The sequence below is a fragment of the Heteronotia binoei genome, chromosome 10 (assembly GCF_032191835.1).
Source record: "Heteronotia binoei isolate CCM8104 ecotype False Entrance Well chromosome 10, APGP_CSIRO_Hbin_v1, whole genome shotgun sequence".
In the NCBI taxonomy this organism is placed as follows: domain Eukaryota; kingdom Metazoa; phylum Chordata; class Lepidosauria; order Squamata; family Gekkonidae; genus Heteronotia; species Heteronotia binoei.
The window spans coordinates 68870724-68891584 of record NC_083232.1 but is presented as its reverse complement, the minus strand read 5'-3'; the positions used below and the strand labels follow the sequence as shown (position 1 = coordinate 68891584).

Below are 20861 nucleotides of genomic sequence, written 5' to 3'. Positions count from 1 at the left end.
TGGCCCAATAAATATTCAAGGACAAAGCTCTACTTATCTACCTATGTACTTGTTTACTTCAAAAGAAGCTTAAGTTTCTCATAAAATACTGTATAAACATATATTTTTTAAATAAACATTCAAATTTCTAGACCAAACTGAGCACCAAACATCAGTATTTAAACCCAAGAAAGCAAAGGCCTTGCATTTCTTTATTTTTAATAAGTTATACTCCTCTTCCTCCCCGATAGGGACTCAAAGATTACAGTATTACTCTTCCTCCATTTCATCTTAACGACCCTGTAAAGTAGGTGAAACTCAAAGAGATTGGTATGCCCAAGGTCTGTAGTTGAGTGGGCCCTCAAACCTGGGTCTTTCAGATCAACAACTCTAAAAGTAGGAAATTCCTATTGCACAAGAGCACAGGTTTCTTTGGAGTTTGGCGTGAGGGGATCCAGGGGACGTATTCACAACCAACACATTTATTGTCAAGAATTCATATATAATAAGCACTCAGAACCTCAGAGCAAAATATGCCACTGAATGGCATGAAATGGTATTGCAGAACCCTGAGGCTTCCAGAATCCGCCTCCCCAAATAAACACAACCATCAGTCTGGGATAAAGCCGCTGAGCTCTTTAGCCAACGCATAAGGCGTGGCACTCAATTTTAATTTTTTTTTTTTAAGAAATTAAGTACTGGGGAGTTAGAAGCGGTTGAATGACTCTTGCTGTGCAGAATGCCCTTTTCTGGACACACACCCCCATCAGTTGGAGGTGTAACTTTATGAAACAGCTGCATAAAAGAATGGAAAAGACGCACTTGTGCCATTTTGAGACTGGTTCTCTCCCCCCCCCCCCCCGGCAGCTTCGTTACAAAATAGAGAAAATATCAGTCTCTACTAATATATGCGACTTTTGTTAGCTCTGTCTCCCTGAAAACTAGCTCAATATCCCGATGCTGGTTTTTTAAAGCAGCCCCGCTTGCAAGATAAAGTGATAGTTCCCTCGCGCGCGCCGAAAAACGACCATCCCCTTCCCAGTCCCAAGCTGCCCTTTTTCACTGATCGACTTCCTGAGGCGCCTGCGTGTCACGCCCCCAGCCTCTCTTCCCGCTAATTTACTTCATACGCTTACCCTATTCGGCCTCTGATAATGTGAGTGTGGGAAGGAAAGAGGGAGGGGTTACAAAAGGCTCTACTCGATGGCCGGTGTAGGGTTGGGGTGTTGATTGAACGTCTGCGGGGCTCTGCTGGAGTCTGTCTTCCTAGGGTTGTGCGTTGGGTGAACTGAAACGTTGTGAGGAAGGGGAGGGGGTTCAAAGGGGGGGGGCTTTGCCTTTTTTTTCGAGTTAGAGATTTCAATAGAGATTTTTTCACTCCTGTTTGGGGGTGGGGGAGATAATATAGCAAAAATGCAGAGTTCAGAGCCGGCGCGGGTGTAGCCTGTGTTTCAGTTTTGGGGAAGAGAAGGATTCCAGAGTCGACCTCCGCTGCCAAAAGGGGTTCAGATGCTAGGAGGCAACTAATTCGTGCTGGAGAGCAGGGCCAGTATGCATTGGTTTCTGGATTTTTGCCTCTCATTGCAGCGTCTTTAAAGAAGACGAGTCTTAAAGCTCGGCTGCTTAAGCCTTGTGCACTAAAGTATTTGGGAAACGCCCTTTTTTGTCTCAAAACTGAATTTTAAGTTGAGTCTCCTTGGGGAATGCTAGGAACTCTTATTGTTTTAGCTAAGAAATGTTGCTTATGCTTGGTAAGCACAAAGTAACTTTAAAACAAAGTTGTAGGTGAGAAAAGCACGTGAGAAAAAGCTCATTTTTTTCTGAGTTTTTCTAATGAGTGAACGTTTTCTGTTTTGCCTCCAAGATGGTACAGAAGACCCGGAAGAGTAAGCAGGAACATGGGTCTGCCTTTAAAGGCTGCCCAAAAGACCAGGCCTTACTAGAGCAGCCTACTGACTTAACTGAGCCACTTGCTCCTAATTCTGAGGGTTCTTCAGAGGCAAAGGAGAAGGAACAAAACAAGTGGCTTTTCTCTGAAAGAAGGAAACGGACAAGCTGTGGGAAATGTGTATCAGTAGTGCTGGACTACAAAGCAGAGATAAACTTTGCTGTGGACACAAACCTGAAGGAAGATGAGAACTTGGTAGAAGATAGTTGTTCAAAAAAAGCTGCCCAGAGTATGGGGAAACAGCAACATTGTGCTGCTTCTAAAACTACTTTGCAAAAAAAATTTGCATCGTGCCTTAGGTTGAAAAGGCGTAGCTCTTTGTCAGAGCCTCAGGAGGAAGGACAAGCCTTGCAGCAAAACTATAAACGCTGTTCCCTGGAACTGGCCCAAACAAAATCCTGTGAGGATTTACAAGCTCTAAAACAAGACAGATGTTTATTGGAAAATGTAGGGTGTCTAAAAGACAGGAAAAAGTTCAGAAGCATAGCAAAAGAGGGGAGGCATAGGATGGTAACTAGAGCCTTACTGAAATCAAAGATATGTAAAAATGATAGCGATAAGCTAGACTGGAAGCAGGAAAAGTCTGTTGCTATGGAGATTCCTTGGTACAGGATAAGGACCCTAGAAAAGCAAATGGCTAGGGGACAGATAGTGGATTCTGCACCTACAGAAGGTCAGTTAATTGCCAGGGTAACAGGCTGTAGTGAGAAATGTGGGAAAGATGAAATTGTGCCTGAACTAAAAATAAAGATCAAATCATCTAGTAAGAATGCATTTCATATTCATTATATATTTATTTCTCTTCTCATATTTTGGCATGTATTTCCCCTATGCTTTGTTATGTGATTGTATCTGAATCAGTCTATCATGTTGCCTTTTCAGAATCCAAAAGCTGTAAGGAAAAATCACTCATGTTCATGATTTTGAACAGTGTTATTAGAAATATGCAGCTAGCATGTATAATTTTTGTTGAAACATTTCAGAAAGTAATCTTTTTTACAGGAGCCAGGATAAAATGCCATGCTTCCAATGAGTTTTTTAAAAAAACAACTTAGCGGTCATGTTAGGAAGCAATGCTTGTTGCACTAATGCTTTGCAAAAAGCCATTTAAATGTTTTGTATTTAGTTTTTTGTGTTAAAATTAATTTTCACTAAGAAAAATATGAGATGTGTAGCTCATCCTGAGAATGCAATTGGAACAGCATAGTAATTTTCGTTTTCAAATGTTTATATAGATATTTTCTCCTTTGCTCCTAAATGATTTGGGGGGGGGGGGAGATTTTCCAATATATATTTCCAATATATATATATTCTGCACCTCACATATATGGATCTATGCTGCAGATCAGTCATGTTAGATGAGTAAATATTGGACATGAAGTGTGGGCAAACCTAGTGATTCTACATGATCCAGGCTTGTGCACGGTGTGTTTGCTACCTGTTGCTAAGGTTTAAATTTGCTAATATTTATTTGCATTGGAGAACTGTCTGATTCAAATTTTCCTGAAAAACCCACACCACTATTGGTTCTCTTGATTATACAGTAAGAATAACTGTGGGAAAATCTGCTTGATTTTGTTTTCAACTATCTAAATTATCTTAGTGTACAAAATTTAAACATCAGGTAATTTACTGTTCTGGATATGCTTGTAAAATTGTTCTGTCAAAAATCATTCCTTACAAACCAAATATTGTCTAGCAGTAAACATATTACTTACTGATTAATGCCACCTTTAGCAGTTTGGAGCTGGTGCTTTAGATATAAAACCTTTTAATAAGCTAGCTACTATTAAAATTGAGAGTGCTTTTATAAAAGATGATGAAGAAGATGAAGATATTGGATTTATATCCCGCCCTCCACTCCGAATTTCAGAGTCTCAGAGCGGCTCACAATCTCCTTTATCTTCTTCCCCCACAACAGACACCCTGTGAGGTGGGTTGGGCTGAGAGGGCTCTCATAGCAGCTGCCCTTTCAAGGACAACCTCTGCCAGAGCTATGGCTGACCCAAGGCCATACTAGCAGGTGCAAGTGGAGGAGTGGAGAATCAAAAGGGGTGTGTGTGTGTATTTAAACACACACAGATCTAGTATTGGTGACTTCGTATACTAGAACATCTGCATTAATCATTAGGTACTTCTCTTTTTTTAAAACCAGGAGAGCAGAAAACAGAAGTTTCAGATATTCATTGTGAAAAGCTGCCAGAGATTGATCTAAACGCCTCTCAAAATTGCAATATACCGAAACTGCTAGTAGAGTCCACATGTCTTCAGATAACTAAATTAGATGAAACTGAACACAAGGAGCCTGTAAGATGTTGTCTTGGAAGAGAGGCTGCAATACCTTGTGATGAGAGTTCTTTACCTGTTACAAACTCTAAATGTTCACAACTTTGGGATATAAAAATAAGTGGAAATAAAGTGGAAAAGGACACACTGGTAGTGTACCAAGATGACAAACTCAGATATCTTACTAAGCTAAATGACTTTCCTTGCAGAGTAAGAAAGAACCCAGTAGTGACGTTGCTTGACTGCAGTTACATAAAGGCACTGTTAAATCCTACAAGTAACCAAACATTTCAAAATTATAAACTTCATTGTAAATGCCTGCATGTTGCAGAGAGTCAGAGGAAGGATCTGTCTCCTAACCAAGGTATGGAACAGAATGATTTGAATCATAGCTCTAACATAGTTCAAGCTAGACAATCATTCTTTCAGACAAACATATTGATTGGAAAAGGAATGTGCCAAAACAGGAAGATGTCTCAAAGATGTCAAAATGGAAAGAAACGATTTAGTAAATGGTGTCTGAAAAACAGTAAAAAGGTTAAAATGACTGAGGACCTGAAAAGATCAACAATCCAGGAAGTTCTTTCAAACATGGAGCTCTACAATGAATACAGAATACAAATAGATGAAAATGCCATTGCAGATCCTTCAGTAATTACAGAAGAACTTAAGTATAATAAATCTGTTTCCTTACCTTCTTTAGATGTGCCTGATTTCCTTCTAAAGAGAGATGCTCAAGAACATCCAAATGAACTTGTTACCTTATCTGGTAATAAACAAAAGAGCATTTCACACTTTGCCTCGTACAATGCAAGTGACTTTGAGAACTCGGATCTTCAGAAGGAAAATTATGTTACTGAGTCAAAGACCATGGAACCACACACAGACTTCAGTGACTTTGAGAAGTCAGAGCTTCATAAGGAAAATGATACTCCTGAGTCAGAGACTGTAGAACCACACACAAACTTCAGTAGAGCAAAGGATGATTATGAACAAATCACTAACTGCAGCAATAATATCGTTGGCTACATGCAAAGCGAAAAAGCAGCACCCAAAGGAAAAACAGTTAGTAAAACTGGGAAGATACTAGAGTTCAGCTGTCAAAGAATAGTGCCATTTTCAGGTAAAAATATTTGGCCTCGTGAATCATGTGCAAGGACCTCCTTGTGGTTTTGTAAAGATCATGTGTCTGGCTCAGAATTTTTAACAGGTACTGATTCTTTTGCTAACACTGTCCAAATGGAGCTACATAAACTGTTGGTAGATACTAGCACAGTGCCTGCAAATAAGGAGGTGGATTGTGAAACAGATCATTCTATCAAAAGCCCAGCTCCAGAATCCCAACCTGATATACCCAAAACTTTCTCAGATGTTGGAAATAAGAATGGTATTTCCTCTACAGATATGGAAAGGCCTAAACATTGCCCATCTAGGATGACTAAAAATGCAAAGAAATACAAAATGTCTTCAAATTCACCTGCGAAAGATACTAAAAATGAAGAAAGCATGGTGAGAAGAAATATTTCTACAGGCATGTTTGCAGACCGTAGTAAAAATAAGACAAAGTCATTGGTTTCTAAACAAGAGACTGCAATTCCACAAGTACTAAAAACATTAAGCATGGGGGATCTGTCAAAATATAGAATACCTCTACTTAAGGACAAGAGTGTATTGAGAAAGGAAAGAAATTGTAATTCTCAGAGCATTATAGATTTAAGCGCTGCTTCTGTAAAGAAAGACAGAAGTAAGAGGGTTTCATCTGAGTTTGAACATCTGTTCCACTCCGAACAGATTAATGGCATTTCTATGGCTGCAGTGGAAGAACATGCAGACCAATTTGACAGTAGTGTTTCTGGAAGCTTTCCTAGGGAGAATAGTGTTTGTAATAAAGATCTGACAACTTTTCTTGAGAGTGATGTAGAATCGTCAACTTTGAAAGATATTTCTAACTCTTTGAGTATTGGATGTACAAAGAAACCAACTGAGATCCCTGTGTCATCAGAAGTTAATGAAAATAATTGGAGCAATACCTTGGCTCAGGGCAAGGATAAGTTCTGTGCAGATGTTCTTAAGGCATATGAAGATGATGCTCTTGTGATAGATGTAATTCAGGATGATCCTGATTTGTTTGGAAATACTGATGAATTGGAAGCCACAGGTTCAAAGGAGCATGTTAATGACAAATACTGTAGCATCACCACTTTATCAGGAAATAAACTGGAAAAACCACTTCCAAGAAGCAACCTCGCAAAATTTAGGCCTAAGTGAGCATATTTCAGTTGTTTTCATGAATAATTTGTGTGTAAATAATTTAATATATTGAATCATAAGGTTGAACTCTGGTTGTTACTTCAGTTCTAAGCCTTCTAAAGAGGAGTATGGGTTAGAATTTAGAGAAGTAACCATTCCTAGTAATAAGATTTCCTTGTTAATACTTGGAGGCTTTAAAAAATTAGGAGTCCCAGTGGATGTAGGAGGCAGCTAGGGACTACCATTAAATGGTTGATAGTTCTAATTCTTTTTATTGTTGGCTACATTAACTTTAAAATACTTTAAAATTGGTCTTGCAGCCTGTATGATTATCAATTGGGTTTTTGTCAAAGTTAGTACTTAATGACGCTTTGAATACTTTTTAATACAGGAGTAAAATGGTTAATTTCTTAGAATTACATGAAAAGTTCACATTTGGAAGAAAGGTGGGTTATAAATGAAATAAATCAGTAGGGAAAGAAAGCCAGTCTATATACCACACATTATTTTGCATTGTGAATCAGCATTTGTGTCATTCAGTAGTTGCTAGCTGTTTGATACTTCCCACATCTTAAGTGTGTTGAAAATTCTTTGTGAAAATTGAATCCACTGCAGACATGAATCCATGATTGATTTTCTGTGTCAGTTACAGAAAACAAATACGGTTCTACTTTGAATAGTTCTACATGAGCATAACCCTTAACTGGGCGCATTGCATATTAATGTTGATAATTTGTGATTATCTGCATATGGAGCTCTGTTCACGCTGGAATTTCTTGCCATCAACCCAAACTTTTAGAATTCAAAATATGAACAGAAATATTTTGCAGTGTGTGAATATTTCAAGTTCTTAAGCACTAGGGGCTAGGTATAAATATTGTACATTATTAACAAATAACTAATGCCCTTAACTTGAAGTCAAAGTCCCAGAAAAAAATGAGACTACTTCAGCTGAGTAAAAGTTAATGTTCCAATAAGATCTCCTTTTGGAAATGGGTCTGCAGATTCTTGTTGCTAGATACTTCAGCACAATAAAATATGGAGGAGTGCAAGCCAGCAAAGTGATAGAATTTTTGCTGGGAATTGAGGCCTCTGTACTGGACCTGGAGTTGTTGCCATAAATTATGTAGTATTTAATTTGGTCTCTTCAGAAGTTTCTAAGAAATTTCTGGCACTCATATAGCCCTTTCCAGCCAGTTGCCCACTTCCTAACGATTGAGCTGGGCTGTACAGATTGGCTAAAAAGTTGGATGCGATTGAAGTCTACTAATAGCATAACTATTTTGATGCTGATAGTGCCATTCTTCGCAAAGTTATTCCAATCTAAGTCCATTGAAATCAATATGATCAGTCTAGTTAACTCTGCATAAGATTCTGTTGTGAGACACCCTCTTAGCTGGTGTTCCTCCCTGCAAAATTACATTAGTTATGAATGTTTACCATAATGACTGCTGAAAGTGGGGAAGCTGTTGTGGGATCTTGGCTGCCACAGTCTAAGTAAGCAATAATGGGAATAATCCCTAGAAAAAAACATTGTCATCACCAACAGAGAGCTTTTGTACACTACGAGTGTTTTAATATTATCTGGTTTGGAAAAATCCTTTTCACGTTCTTTTGTGCTTTATAAAATATACTTGTTTACAGAGAGAGTCCCATTCAAGTGCATGACACACTGAGGCTTACCACAGATGGCTCTGCTTCATTGCCAGAAGGTAAGAATAAGAGCTTTTTAAATACAGAATTTGAGAGGAATGCAGAATTTGAGAAGCCCAGAGGGCTAAAATCATTATTCCAAATAGGTATTCTCCTGCCAGTAACCTGTTGTTTTAAATGGAGCTGTTTTGTTATCTGATACCAAAAGTTGCAAATACCCCCAAAGTGAAATTAAAGATTAACATGGCTATTCTTCTAAAAAGAACTCCAAAGCACCTTTTTGTTTTTTCCAGCTTTGGTACATGCTGGTGCATACTTACAAGTCTGGGTTTCCAGTTGGATGTACTAGAACTGGAGCGAGACTATACATGCATTGTTCTGTTTACACAAAATGGTGGCTGCATGTATTAGGAGGATTACAGATAGTACAGTCTGTTCTTACACATACGGTAATTTGAGTGCCAAAAACTATAGAAGCAAAAAGAGATCATGGGAAAAATTGCCTACAGGTCATTCCGGTCATTGTTGATTGCATAGTAGCAGTTTTTTTTAAATGTTTTAGTGGTAGCTATGTACATGAAACATTATGTAACAGCATAATAGTTCAGAGGTATCCATGATGGGTTTTGTAATGTACTGAGAACCGAGACAGTTTGAAGGCAACATATTTTATTCCGTAGCACATTACAAGAGAGGGCACACGCGGGCCGGGCCCCGCTTATATACATTACCCCTCATCCGACCAGGCCAATCCTGGTCGGTCAAACTTCCCGCCGCAGATCTCGATGGGCGGGGCGACTGGCGAGCTCCATCCGGGGACCTGAGGGTCGCCTTCAGTAACGATCCCTATGCGGCCTGATCCCTTATGGTCAATACATAACACTCCTCCCCCCAGCTCAGGACACATAGTCCCGCAAGTACTCGGGGGCCGTGTGTTCCTGGGTAGACCTCCTTAGGATGGCAGGTGGAGCCGGAACGGTCGCTGGTGCCGCCGGAGCCACGGCCGCTGCCGCAGACGGGGCAACGGGTTCCTCCCGTGGGGGAACCGCCGGCCTAGGGTTGTCCGCGCCTTGAAGCTCGTCTGGTGTCCCAGCTCCCTGGGGGTCGGCCTCGCGATGGTTGGGCTCTACCTCTCGATCGGCCGGGGCGGTCAGCGGTGTTGGGGTATATCTCTGCGGGGCCGCGGCTGTGAGCTCCTCCTCGCTCCGTATCGTGGCCGGTTCGTCCGGCAAGGTGTGGCGACGTATTTGGTCTATATGCCTCCACAATACACTGCCTCCCGCCGTGGACACATCGTAGTGGCGGAACCCTATTACTTGCAGCACCCGGCCTTCTACCCACTCGGGGCCGCACGCATAGTTCCTAGCGTATACTGGATCCCCTGGGAAGAATCCCCTGGCCGCTTCTCTGATCTCTGGGGAATTGCGGATGTCGGTGGCTCGGTTGGGGTGCAGCCTATCTAATCTAGTGATTAGCTTCCGTCCCGTTAACAGCTCGGCTGGGCTGACTCCCGTGACTGGGTTGGGGGTTATCCTATTATCGAATAGGAAGGCGGCTAGGCGGTGGTCCCAGTCCCCCTGCACAATACGGCCCAGTGCTTCTTTCGTAGTGCGCACCATCTGCTCGGCTTGGCCTTCAGACCGGCCTCTTGGAAACAGCGGAGGACTTCTCACAGCCGGTTGCTAAATTCCTTTGTGTCCGCTCCGGCGATCAAAATATCGTCGAACAACGGTTGCACCCCGGGAATCCCTTTGAGGAGAGAATCCATCAGGCTCGGAAACACCCCCGGGGCCACGCTCACCCCAAACTGCAACCGCCACACCTTAAACGCCCCCCTGTGGGTTACTATGGTCTGTGCTTCTGCCGTGGCGGCGTCCACTGGCAGCTGCTGGTACTCCTGGGCCAGGTCTAGTTTTCCAAAAATTTTGGACCCCGCTAGTGCTGCCAAAACGTGGCTGATTACTAAAACGGGATAGGGGTTGTCCTGTAGCGCCTTGTTAATGGTGCACTTGTAGTCGGCGCATATGCGCACCTCCCCGTTCGGCTTCACCGGGGTAACTATTGGGGTTTCCCATGTGGCGTAGGCCATGGGCTCCAGCACTCCCTGGGCTGCGAGGCGGTCTAGCTCTGCTTCGATTTTAGGCTTCAGAGCGAATGGAACCTGCCAGGCCTTCAGCCTTATGGGTCGCACGTGGGGATCTAGAGGTAAGGATATGGGAGGGCCCTTGTAGCACCCTAGGGCCCCATCAAACACCTCCGGGAACTCCCGGCACACGTTTTAGAATCCCCGCGTCCCCAGCTGTTGCACCCCCACAATCTTTATTCCCAGTGGCCGGAACCAGGCCAGGCCCAACAAGGTGGTGAGCTGCCTCCTTTTAACCACCAATATGTCGCGTTTATCCCTAAACCCGTAGTACTCCACCCCCACTGTTGCCCAACCCAGGATTTCCACGGGGTTCCTTTGAAAGTCCCGTAGCACGAAGCATGCCGGTAGCAGTCTGGGCAGGCCACGTGGGCACAGCTTCCTTAAGGATTCCTCCGAAATTATGCAGTTGGAGGAACCCGAGTCCAGTTCCATCAGGCAGGGTTTGCCCTTGATTCTGACCGAAACCTTTGACCTTTTGGGGGGTATCGTCGGGCAAGTTCATTACCTGCACGGAGGTTGAGGCGATCGAGTGGTCCTCGGTCGATTCCTGGTTGGTGGACTGGCGGCGGCGGGTGCTCTTGGCCCGGCAGGCCCTCGCAATGTGGCCCATCTTGCCGCAGCTCCTGCAGACCACGTTGTGGTAGGGGCAGTCCTGTTGCTCGTGTTGGTCTCCGCAGCTGGCGCACTTGGTGGCGGCTGGTCTGTCGGTCGCTCAGGGTCGCTGGGACGCTCGTGGTCCCGTCCCCGGTTGGCGGCGTAGCTGGAGGGCCTCTTCCTCGTCAGGTTGGCTGGGGCCCATCTCTTCCTGATGGACGGCTTCGCTCCTCGTTTTGGGGAAGGTCTTCGTGGTCCGCTCGAACACAACGGCCTCGTTGAAGGCGCTCTGGAGGGTGAGCTCTTCCCTCGTGAAGAGCTTGAACATATGAAGCTGCCTTCTACTGAATCAGACCCTGGGTCCATCCAAGTCAGTATTGTCTTCTCAGACTGGCAGCGGCTCTCCAGGATCTCAAGCTGAGGTTTTTCACACCTATTTGCCTGGACCCTTTTTTGGAGATGCCAGCTTCTGTTGCAGTCTTTCGTCCCTCAGGCCCCAGGCGAAGCAGTCCCTCAGGGTCTTTTCCAGCTTTTCATAGCTGCAGTTGCCTGCGATTTGGCGGAGAGCAGCCAGGTAGTCTGCTGCCGATTCTCCTGCCTCTTGGTCCCTCTGGTGGAAGAGGAACCTGCGGGCGATGAGTGAGGGTTGGGGCAAGAAGTGTCCGGTGAGGAGTCTGATTATCTCCTCGTACGTCTTCTCCGTGATCCTCGCGGGGGCCGAGAAACCCTTGGCGATCTCGAATGTGGCCTCTCTGCAGACGCTCAGGAGGACGTCTCTCTTCAGTCTGTCCTCCGTTATCCGGTTCGCTCGCAGGTAGCACGCGACCCGCTCCATGTAGGTCTCCCACCTCTCCGGGGTAGCGGGGTTGAATTCTTTGAGCCGGCCTGTGGTTCCGCTCTGGTTAGCCATGGTGGCTGCGGCGCCGGGTGTGTCGGTCTACAACCAATATGCCTTCGACGTCTCCGGCCGGATCCGCGACGCCCCTCAGGAATGGGCTAGCTAGGATCCCATCCTCGTCGCCACTGTAATGTACTGAGAACCGAGGCGGTTTGAAGGCAACATAGTTTATTCAGTAGCACATTACAAGAGAGGGAACACGCGGGTCGGGCCCCGCTTATATACATTACCCGGAACAGTCCCCTCATCTGACCAGGCCAATCCTGGTCGGTCAAACAGATCTCGATGGGCGGGGCGACTGGTGAGCTCCATCCAGGGACCCGAGGGTCGCCTTCAGTAGCAATCGCCATGCGGCCTGATCCCTTATGGTCAATACATAACAGGTTTTTTGTACATTTTCCGCCCATCTTGGCTTTAAATCTTCAGTGTTCCTTAGCCGTCAACTCATTCTGTTTTCTGTTACCATGCCCTTGTTTTCACATGTGTAGGAAGTGCTAAATTTTTAACTGGAAGTTTCAAGTCTGCCTTGAAGGCACAAGACTATGTGGGGTCTTGTGAAGAGAGAGAATTTGCATGTTCAGATGTACATTTATTGCTTCAGTGATTCCCAGGCTGATACTGAAAAGAAATTTGGAATCACTCAAGTCAACTCTGGCTTCAATGAAGTTCTGTATTGCAGCTTCCTTTTTGATCTCCTCTTCCACATCCCTAACCTAGCTGTTGGAGTTGGAGCCACTCAGCTAGTAGTTAAGGTGGAGTTCTCAGGCTAATCAATAATTCTAGACAGTTGCCTTGACCTGGGTAGTCCAGGCAAGCCTGATCTCTGAAGCTAAACAGGGCTGAACCTGGCAAGTATTTGGATGGGAGATCTCCAGAGAATACCAAGGCCGGGAGGCAGAGGCATGCTATCAAGTCAGTTCTCTGAACATCCTCCATGCCCCAGTAGAAGAGGTCAGAGATTGCCTTGACTTCCAGGCACACACACAAAAAATGCCAAAAATACAACAAAAAATGCTAGATAGCTGATATTTATTGTACAAGATGTATCGTGCTGAGGGGACAACATTTCACATCTTAAGCTTTAGTATAATAAAAGCTATGTAATGAAAATTTGAGGCTTTGACATATGAATAGCAAGTAGATTAGAAATAGGATATAGATAATGGGGTACAGCAGCAACAGCCGTAGTTGGGCCTCTGAAGCAGAAAACTATTATTAATTTTTGTCACGAATCACTTCTGGATTTTAATGATGCGAAGTACATCCCCACCAATTTATAAATTATATTTTAGATACTTTGACTACATACAAAGCATAGTTTGATCAGGCCAGTGCAGAAATTTGAATATCTGGTTCAGAGCCCTGAAATTCTTGATGTAAATTCAAAAGGCTAATGTAGATAAGAAAATAAGCTCAGTTTCAAGCGAGAAAGACATTGATAATATCTTGGAGTTTATCTTCTTACTGATTAGGCTGCTAAGACAGTCAACCTGTATAATTCAGTGCTAAGCTACACATTATGTGGTAGATCCATGATTTGATCTCCTAAAGCGTTCTTTAAAAAGCAGCAGGACTCCTTTAATGTTTGGATTGGAACCATAGTGCTGGGGAGGAGAGGCTGTAATTGTTATCCATCTTCCAGCCTACTTTCCCCTTAGAATTCACTTGCCTCTCAGCTTCTGTTAGTACATTGGATGGAGGGAAGAGAAGTACAATAAATCCTCCTTGCAGTGCTGTAACCCTGCTTCTTCTCCGCACACACCCCCAGCAGGTATTTTCATTGTTAAAGATAATGTCAGATTTGATCACAGATTTCTTACATAATATGTGGTTTGGCTCTCTGACACAATACCAAAGCATGGCTTGATGCTACATGAACAAATAAAGGGAGAGAAGTTCCATCAGGTTCTGATTCCCTTTTTTCCCCTTGGTAGTGGTGAGCTGATTAACTAATTTTACTTTCAACTAGTTCATGATAGCCTGCAGCAAAGATAAATAATTCACGTGTCTTATGCAAAAGGGAAAGGGATAGAATGAGCCAGATGTTCTTTCAAGACCACCAAACAGATTCATTATGTCTAAATTGAGCCCTGGTTAACTTCCATCATTTTTTTAAAAAGTAATGCTTAGTCTACACTTGCCAGAAATAGACAGCTTCTTCCTCATTCACATACAAGGCTTTGGTGGGGCTTGCAGTTTTGAAAAAAGAGCACCATCGTCACAGACCTGCAGCATATACAATCAACACAGGAGGTATGTCAAGCATCGTGAGATCTCTTTACCAGTGAAAACGAGATTTGGTGGCAAGAAAAGCAGGAAGTAGCTGACAAAAAGCCTACTCTAGGATTATAATACCATTGAGAAACATCAGCGGCCATTGCAAGGAGGTCAAAATTAAAATATTTTTAAAGTGTTTTGGACATTAAAAACTGTTGGAAATAATTGAGATGATGATAAGAGGATAAATACTATTGGACATATTGTTTATAATGGACTTTAGAAGCCTTTGAAAGGAAAATTTTTTTTAGAGAGAAGCAAAAAGTCGCAACCGCCATTTTGAAGGATTTAAAAACTTTAAAAATTAATATTTCGGTCTGGGAAACTCTGAGGATGGTGAAATTAGGCTTGCTGTAAAAAGCAAGCTCTAATCTTTTGAACTTGATAGTTAAATTTCAAATTGGTGAGATCAAAATTTTTGGTGTTTTTAAATGTCAGAACACAAACAAACCTGTACAGGGGCTGCTTCATTGGAGAAAATTCAGGATCAATTAGAGGCAATGGAGGCCAGAATGATGAAAGGCATGAGAGAGATGATAACTACATCAAAAAAAAGAAATTATAGAAGAGATTTAAAAAGATATGGAAGATCTCAGAAAGGAGACAGAGGAAACATCTAAGAAAGTGCAGGAGGTAGAAGGGAGAATGAAAGTACATGACTCCACCTTGTTGAAAATACAAGAAAAAGTGACAATCCATGACTGCAAACTGATGGAGACTCAGATACGTCTGAGAGGAGTACCTGAAAAGGAAGATGGTGACCTGAAAGACTATATAATAAAAATAATTGCAGAATTTTTGGAGGAAGATTCTGAAGAGACTAAAAATATGAATGATTATATGTATAGAGTGAACTCACTCTATGCCAAGAAAAATAATTTACCAAGAGATGTTGTCATAAGATATATGACAAAAGAAATGGTGGGAAAGATCATGAACAAAAACTTTGAAAAGACATTGATAGTGGGAGGCAGCAGAGTAAGAATTATGGAGGAGTTGCCAAGGCAAGTGATAAATGATAGAAGAACATACAAAAAACTGACAGAAAAATTACAGGACAATGAAATGAGGTTTAGATGGATAATACCTGAAGGTTTGAGCTTTGAACTTCAGGGGAAAAGAATTACAATTACAAATGCACAGGAACAACGTAGATTTTATGAAGAACATAAAGAATTTGCACCATGATGGATTACAAATTATTGTTTTGGAATGTAAATAAACTAAATTCACCACAAAAAAGGACAACGTTTCATTGGATTAAAAAGCAAAATTGTAATATAGTTTGTTTACAAGAAGTATATATCAAACAAAAGGATTACAAATTTTTATGGAATAAACAACTGGGACTAGAATTTTATTCATTGGCTGAACAGAAGAAAAGGGGAGTGATTTTTTATATTAAACAAGAATTGGAGCCAAAATTAGTATTTAAAGATAAAGATGGAAGATTTGTTGCAGTAGAAATAATATTAAATGCAAAAAAAAGTTGTTATTGGGTCTGTATGCTCCTCATGGTGCAAAGGATGCTTTTTTAAAAAGACATTATACAACAATTTGATGAACTGACTTATGACCACGTTTTGATAATGGGAGACTTTAATGGAACAATTAAGAATTCACTGGATAGGTTGTGGGGGGGGGGGGGTGGAATAATAACAAAGAAGGAAAATTGCCAGTCTTTTTTTGAATTGGTTAAACAAGAAAATTTGGAGGCCATATGGAGGAAATTTAACCCTGAAGTGCGGGACTATACCTTTTTTTCAGCAAGACTTATAAAGCTTTTTCCAGAATTGACATGTTGTGGGGCACTAAAGATTTAGGTCTTATAACAAGAAAAATAGAGATTTTACCCAAAATTGGGGCTGATCATAACCCAATAATGTGGATTACAAAATTGTCTAAGAAGTTGAGAAGATGGAGATTGAATTTACTACAGAATAAAGTAAATTACTACAGAATAAAGAAATAGTGACATTCCTAGAAAATGAAACTAAAGCTTTATTTCAAGTGAATGAAAAAGAGGATATAGAATTTCAGACAGTCTGGGATGCCTATAAAGCAGTAATGAGAGGAATATTGATTACTTTGAATAATAAAGACAAGAGCAAAAGAAAAACAGCTGTTGGACATTCAAAATGAAATAAAGAAAAAAGAAAGGGAGTTGAGAAAGAGGCCAGGGAAAAAGAAAATTATAAGGGAAATTACAATATTACAAACGCAAATGAGACATTTGTTAAATAAAGAATTGGAATGGAATTTGAAAAGACTGCAGCAGAAATCTTTTGAGGGAGCAAATAAACCTGGAAAATATTTGGCTTGGCAACTGAAGAAAAAGAGAGAAAATAAAATTATTAATAAAATTGTGGTAGATGGAAGAGAGATGGTTAGCCAAGAGGGAATAAAAAGAGAATTTTTTAAGTATTATGCCAAGTTGTTTAAAGGTGTTAAAATAAATAAAGAAAAGATGGATGAGTATCTACAAAAGATAAAAATAGAACCCTTAACAGAAAATATGTGAAAAGTTTTGAATGATCCAATTGAAAAAATAGAAATTGAAGCAGCAATTAATGCAATGGAAAATGGAAAGGCACCTGGGCCAGATGGATATACAGCTAAATATTTTAGAACCTTTAAAGATGAGTTAATACCGAAATTGCAGAAGTTGATGAATATGATAAGAATGAAAGGGAAAATACCAAACACATGGAAAGAGACTGTTATTTCGTTGATACCAAAGGAAGAGATGTCACAAATGTTAAAAATTACAGACCAATTTTGCTATTAAACAATGACTATAAAATATATACAAGAATCTTGGCAGGACGGCTTAAACAACATTTGATAAATTTTATAAAGGAAGATCAAGTGGGGTTTCTTCCCAAAAGGCAAATAAGAGACAATATCAGAACTGTTGTAAATATTGTAGAATATTATGAAAGACATCCAGAAAAGGAAATAGCATTATTCTTTGCGGATGCAGAGAAAGCATTTGACAATTTAAACTGGGACTTTATGTTTGCAGTAATGGAGAAAATGGAGCTGGGAGAAAGCTTTATAAGAATGATAAAAGCAATATACACTGAACAATGTGCAAAGCTATGTATAAATGCAGATCTTACAGAAGATACGATAATTAGCAAAGGTACAAGACAAGGTTGTCCACTTTCCCCATTGTTTATAATGACTCTTGAAATATTGCTGATGCAGATCCAAGAAGATAAAGAAATAGAAGGATTAAAAATAAAAGGATTTACCTACAAATACAGAGTATATGCAGATGATATAATGGTTATAAATGAACTTAAGAACATAAGAGAAGCCATGTTGGATCAGGCCAATGGCCCATCCAGTCCAACACTCTGTGTCACACAGTGGCAAAAAATTTTATATATACACACACACTGCGGCTAATAGCCACTGATGGACCTCTGCTCCATATTTTTATCTAAACCCCTCTTGAAGGTGGCTATACTTGTGGCCGCCACCACCTCCTGTGGCAGTGAATTCCACATGTTAATCACCCTTTGGGTGAAGAAGTACTTCCTTTTATCCGTTTTAACCTGTCTGCTCAGCAATTTCATCGAATGCCCACGAGTTCTTGTATTGTGAGAAAGGGAGAAAAGTACTTCTTTCTCTACTTTCTCCATCCCATGCATTATCTTGTAAACCTCTATCATGTCACCCTGCAGTCGACGTTTCTCCAAGCTAAAGAGTCCCAAGCGTTTCAACCTTTCTTCATAGGGAAGGTGTTCCAGCCCTTTAATCATTCTAGTTGCCCTTCTCTGGACTTTCTCCAATGCTATAATATCCTTTTTGAGGTGCGGCGACCAGAACTGCACACAGTACTCCAAATGAGACCGCACCATCGATTTATACAAGGGCATTATGATACTGGCTGATTTGTTTTCAATTCCCTTCCTAATAATTCCCAGCATGGCGTTGGCCTTTGTAATTGCAAACGCACACTGTCTTGACATTTTCAGTGAGTTATCTACCACGACCCCAAGATCTCTCTCTTGGTCAGTTTCTGCCAGTTCACACCCCATCAACTTGTATTCGTAGCTGGGATTCTTGGCCCCAATGTGCATTACTTTGCACTTGGCCACATTGAACCGCATCTGCCACATTGACGCCCACTCACCCAGCCTCAACAGATCCCTTTGGAGTGCCTCACAATCCTCTCTGGTTCTCACCACCCTGAACAATTTAGTGTCATCCGCAAACTTGGCCACTTCACTGCTCACTCCCAACTCTAAATCATTTATGAACAAGTTAAAGAGCATGGGACCCAGTACCGAGCCCTGCGGCACCCCACTGCTCACCGTCCTCCACTGCGAAGACTGCCCATTTATGCTCACTCTCTGCTTCCTATTACTCAGCCAGTTTTTGATCCACAAGAGGACCTGTCCTTTTACTCCATGACTCTCAAGCTTTCTAAGGAGCCTTTGATGAGGAACTTTATCAAAAGCTTTCTGGAAGTCAAGGTAAACAACATCTGTCGGGTCTCCTTTGTCCACATGTTTGTTCACCCCCTCAAAGAAATGTAACAGGTTAGTGAGGCAAGATCTTCCCTTGCAGAACCCATGCTGAGTCTTCCTCAATAACCCGTGTTCATCAGTGTGCCTACTCATTCTGTCCTTGATAATGGTTTCTACCAACTTTCCCGGTATTGAAGTCAGACTGACTGGCCTGTAATTTCCCGGATCTCCTCTGGAACCCTTTTTAAAGATGGGGGTGACATTTGCTACCTTCCAGTCCTCAGGAACGGAGGCAGATTTCAATGAAAGATTACATATTTTTGTCAGGAGATCCACAAGTTCAACTTTGAGTTCTTTCAGAACTCTCGGATGTATGCCATCCGGACCTGGTGACTTGTTAGTTTTTAATTTGTCTATCAGTTGTAGGACCTCCTCTTTTGTCACCTCAATCTGACTCAGCTCTTTCAACACCCCTTCCAAAATTAGTGGTTCTGGGGCGGGCAAAAAGTTCTCGTCTTCCACAGTGAAGACGGAGGCAAAAAATTCATTTAGCTTCTCAGCCATTTCCCTATCCTCCTTCAGTAATCCTTTTACCCCATGGTCATCCAAGGGCTCCACTGCCTCCCTGGCTGGTTTCCTACTTCTAATATATTTGAAGAAATTTTTATTGTTGGTCTTTATGTTTTTTTGCAATATACTCCTCATAGTCCCTTTTTGCCTGCCTGATCACAGTCTTGCATTTGATTTGCTACAGCCTGTGTTCCCTTTTACTAATCTCACTTGAACTGGTTTTCCACCGCTTAAAGAAGTCCTTCTTACCTTTTACAGCTTCCATTACTTTGTTTGTTAACCACACAGGCCTTTTCTTATGCCTGTTTGTGCCTTTCCTAACTTGTGGTATATATTTTATCTGAGCTAGGATTATAGTTTTAAATAGCGTCCAAGCTTCCCCAAGGGTTTTGACCGTATGTACCTTTCCTTTCAGTTTCCTCCTCACATGCCTCCTCATCTCAGTGTATTTACCCCTTTTAAAGTTAAACGTGGTTGTGGCGGTCTTTTTGGACAACTCCCTATTTATACAAACGGTGAAGTCAATAACATTATGGTCACTGCTCCCAAGTGGCGTAATCACTTTTACATTGTATGAAAACCCCATACAAGTTATACCTTTGTTGTTAACTAAAATACAAGAATATGGGGAGTTGGCGGGATTTTGTATTAATAAAGAAAAATCAAAACTTTTATGTAAAAATATGCAAATAAATAAGCAACAAGAATTACAGAGGCTAACGGGTTGTGAAGTTACCTCCAAGGTAAAGTATTTGGGTGTGGATATAACAATGAAGAATATTGATCTGTTTAAAAATAATTATGAAAAGCTATGGCGTAAAATGGATGAAGATATGTTAAAATGGAAAAAACTTAATTTGTCATTGCTGGGTAGAATAGCTGCAATTAAAATGAATATTCTACCAAGAATAATGTATTTGTTTCAAACTATTCCCATTGTGAAAGATAATAAACAATTTGATAAATGGTGAAGAAAAATTTCAGAATTTGTGTGGGCTGGGAAGAAACCAAGGATCAAAATGAAAATTTTGACAGATGCAAAAGAGAGAGGTGGATTTCAACTACCGAATTTAAAATTATATCAGGAAGCAGTTTGTTTAGTGTGGATAAAAGAATGGATAACGCTGTTAAACAAAAAACTCTTAGTGTTGGAAGGTCACGGAAATAAATTTGGCTAGCACGCGTATTTGTATTATGGAAAAAAGAAGATGGACGGTTTTTTCTCTTACCATTATATAAGAAATAATTTGCTAAATACATGGATGAAATATAAGAAATATGGAGATGAGAGAAGACATGGATAATGCCAGCTGAAGTAATAAAAATAACGGCTGAGATAGGTGAAGAAAAGTGGTTGTCATATAATCAATTATTAAAAATACATAGTGGCAAAATAGAATTGAAAACTGCTGAAGAGCTGAATAATAAATATGATTGGTTCCAAATGCAACAAATAAAGAGCTTGGTGGAAAATGATATTAAAACTGAGGGAATAAGAAAAGAGCAAACAGAAATTGAAAAAGTTCTGCTTGGAGACAATGAAAAATTAAATTCAAAATATATAAATTACTTTTAAAATGGTCTACGGAGGATGAAGTAGTGAAATCTCAAATGATTAAATGGGCAATTAATGTAAATAAACAAATACAGATGGAAACTTGGGAATACTTGTGGAAAAATTCTATGAAGCTTTCGATGTATCATAGTATTAAAGAGAACTGTTTTAAAATGATGCATAGATGGTATACGACTCCTAAAAAATTGGCAAAGATGAACAAT

General features: G+C 41.1%; 1 protein-coding gene across 1 annotated transcript in view; it reads left to right on the top strand.

The window, feature by feature from the left end:
• Positions 1-1173: 1173 nt before the first annotated feature.
• The window catches only part of TOPAZ1 (testis and ovary specific TOPAZ 1), a 67267-nt gene continuing 47579 nt past the window's right edge, over positions 1174-20861 (top strand). The window contains exons 1-4 of the mRNA XM_060248840.1: positions 1174-1253; positions 1844-2690; positions 4083-6477; positions 8108-8175. Coding sequence (XP_060104823.1) covers positions 1844-2690; positions 4083-6477; positions 8108-8175 — 3310 coding nt within the window. The 5' untranslated portion in view covers positions 1174-1253. The remainder of the gene's footprint in view (positions 1254-1843; positions 2691-4082; positions 6478-8107; positions 8176-20861) is intronic.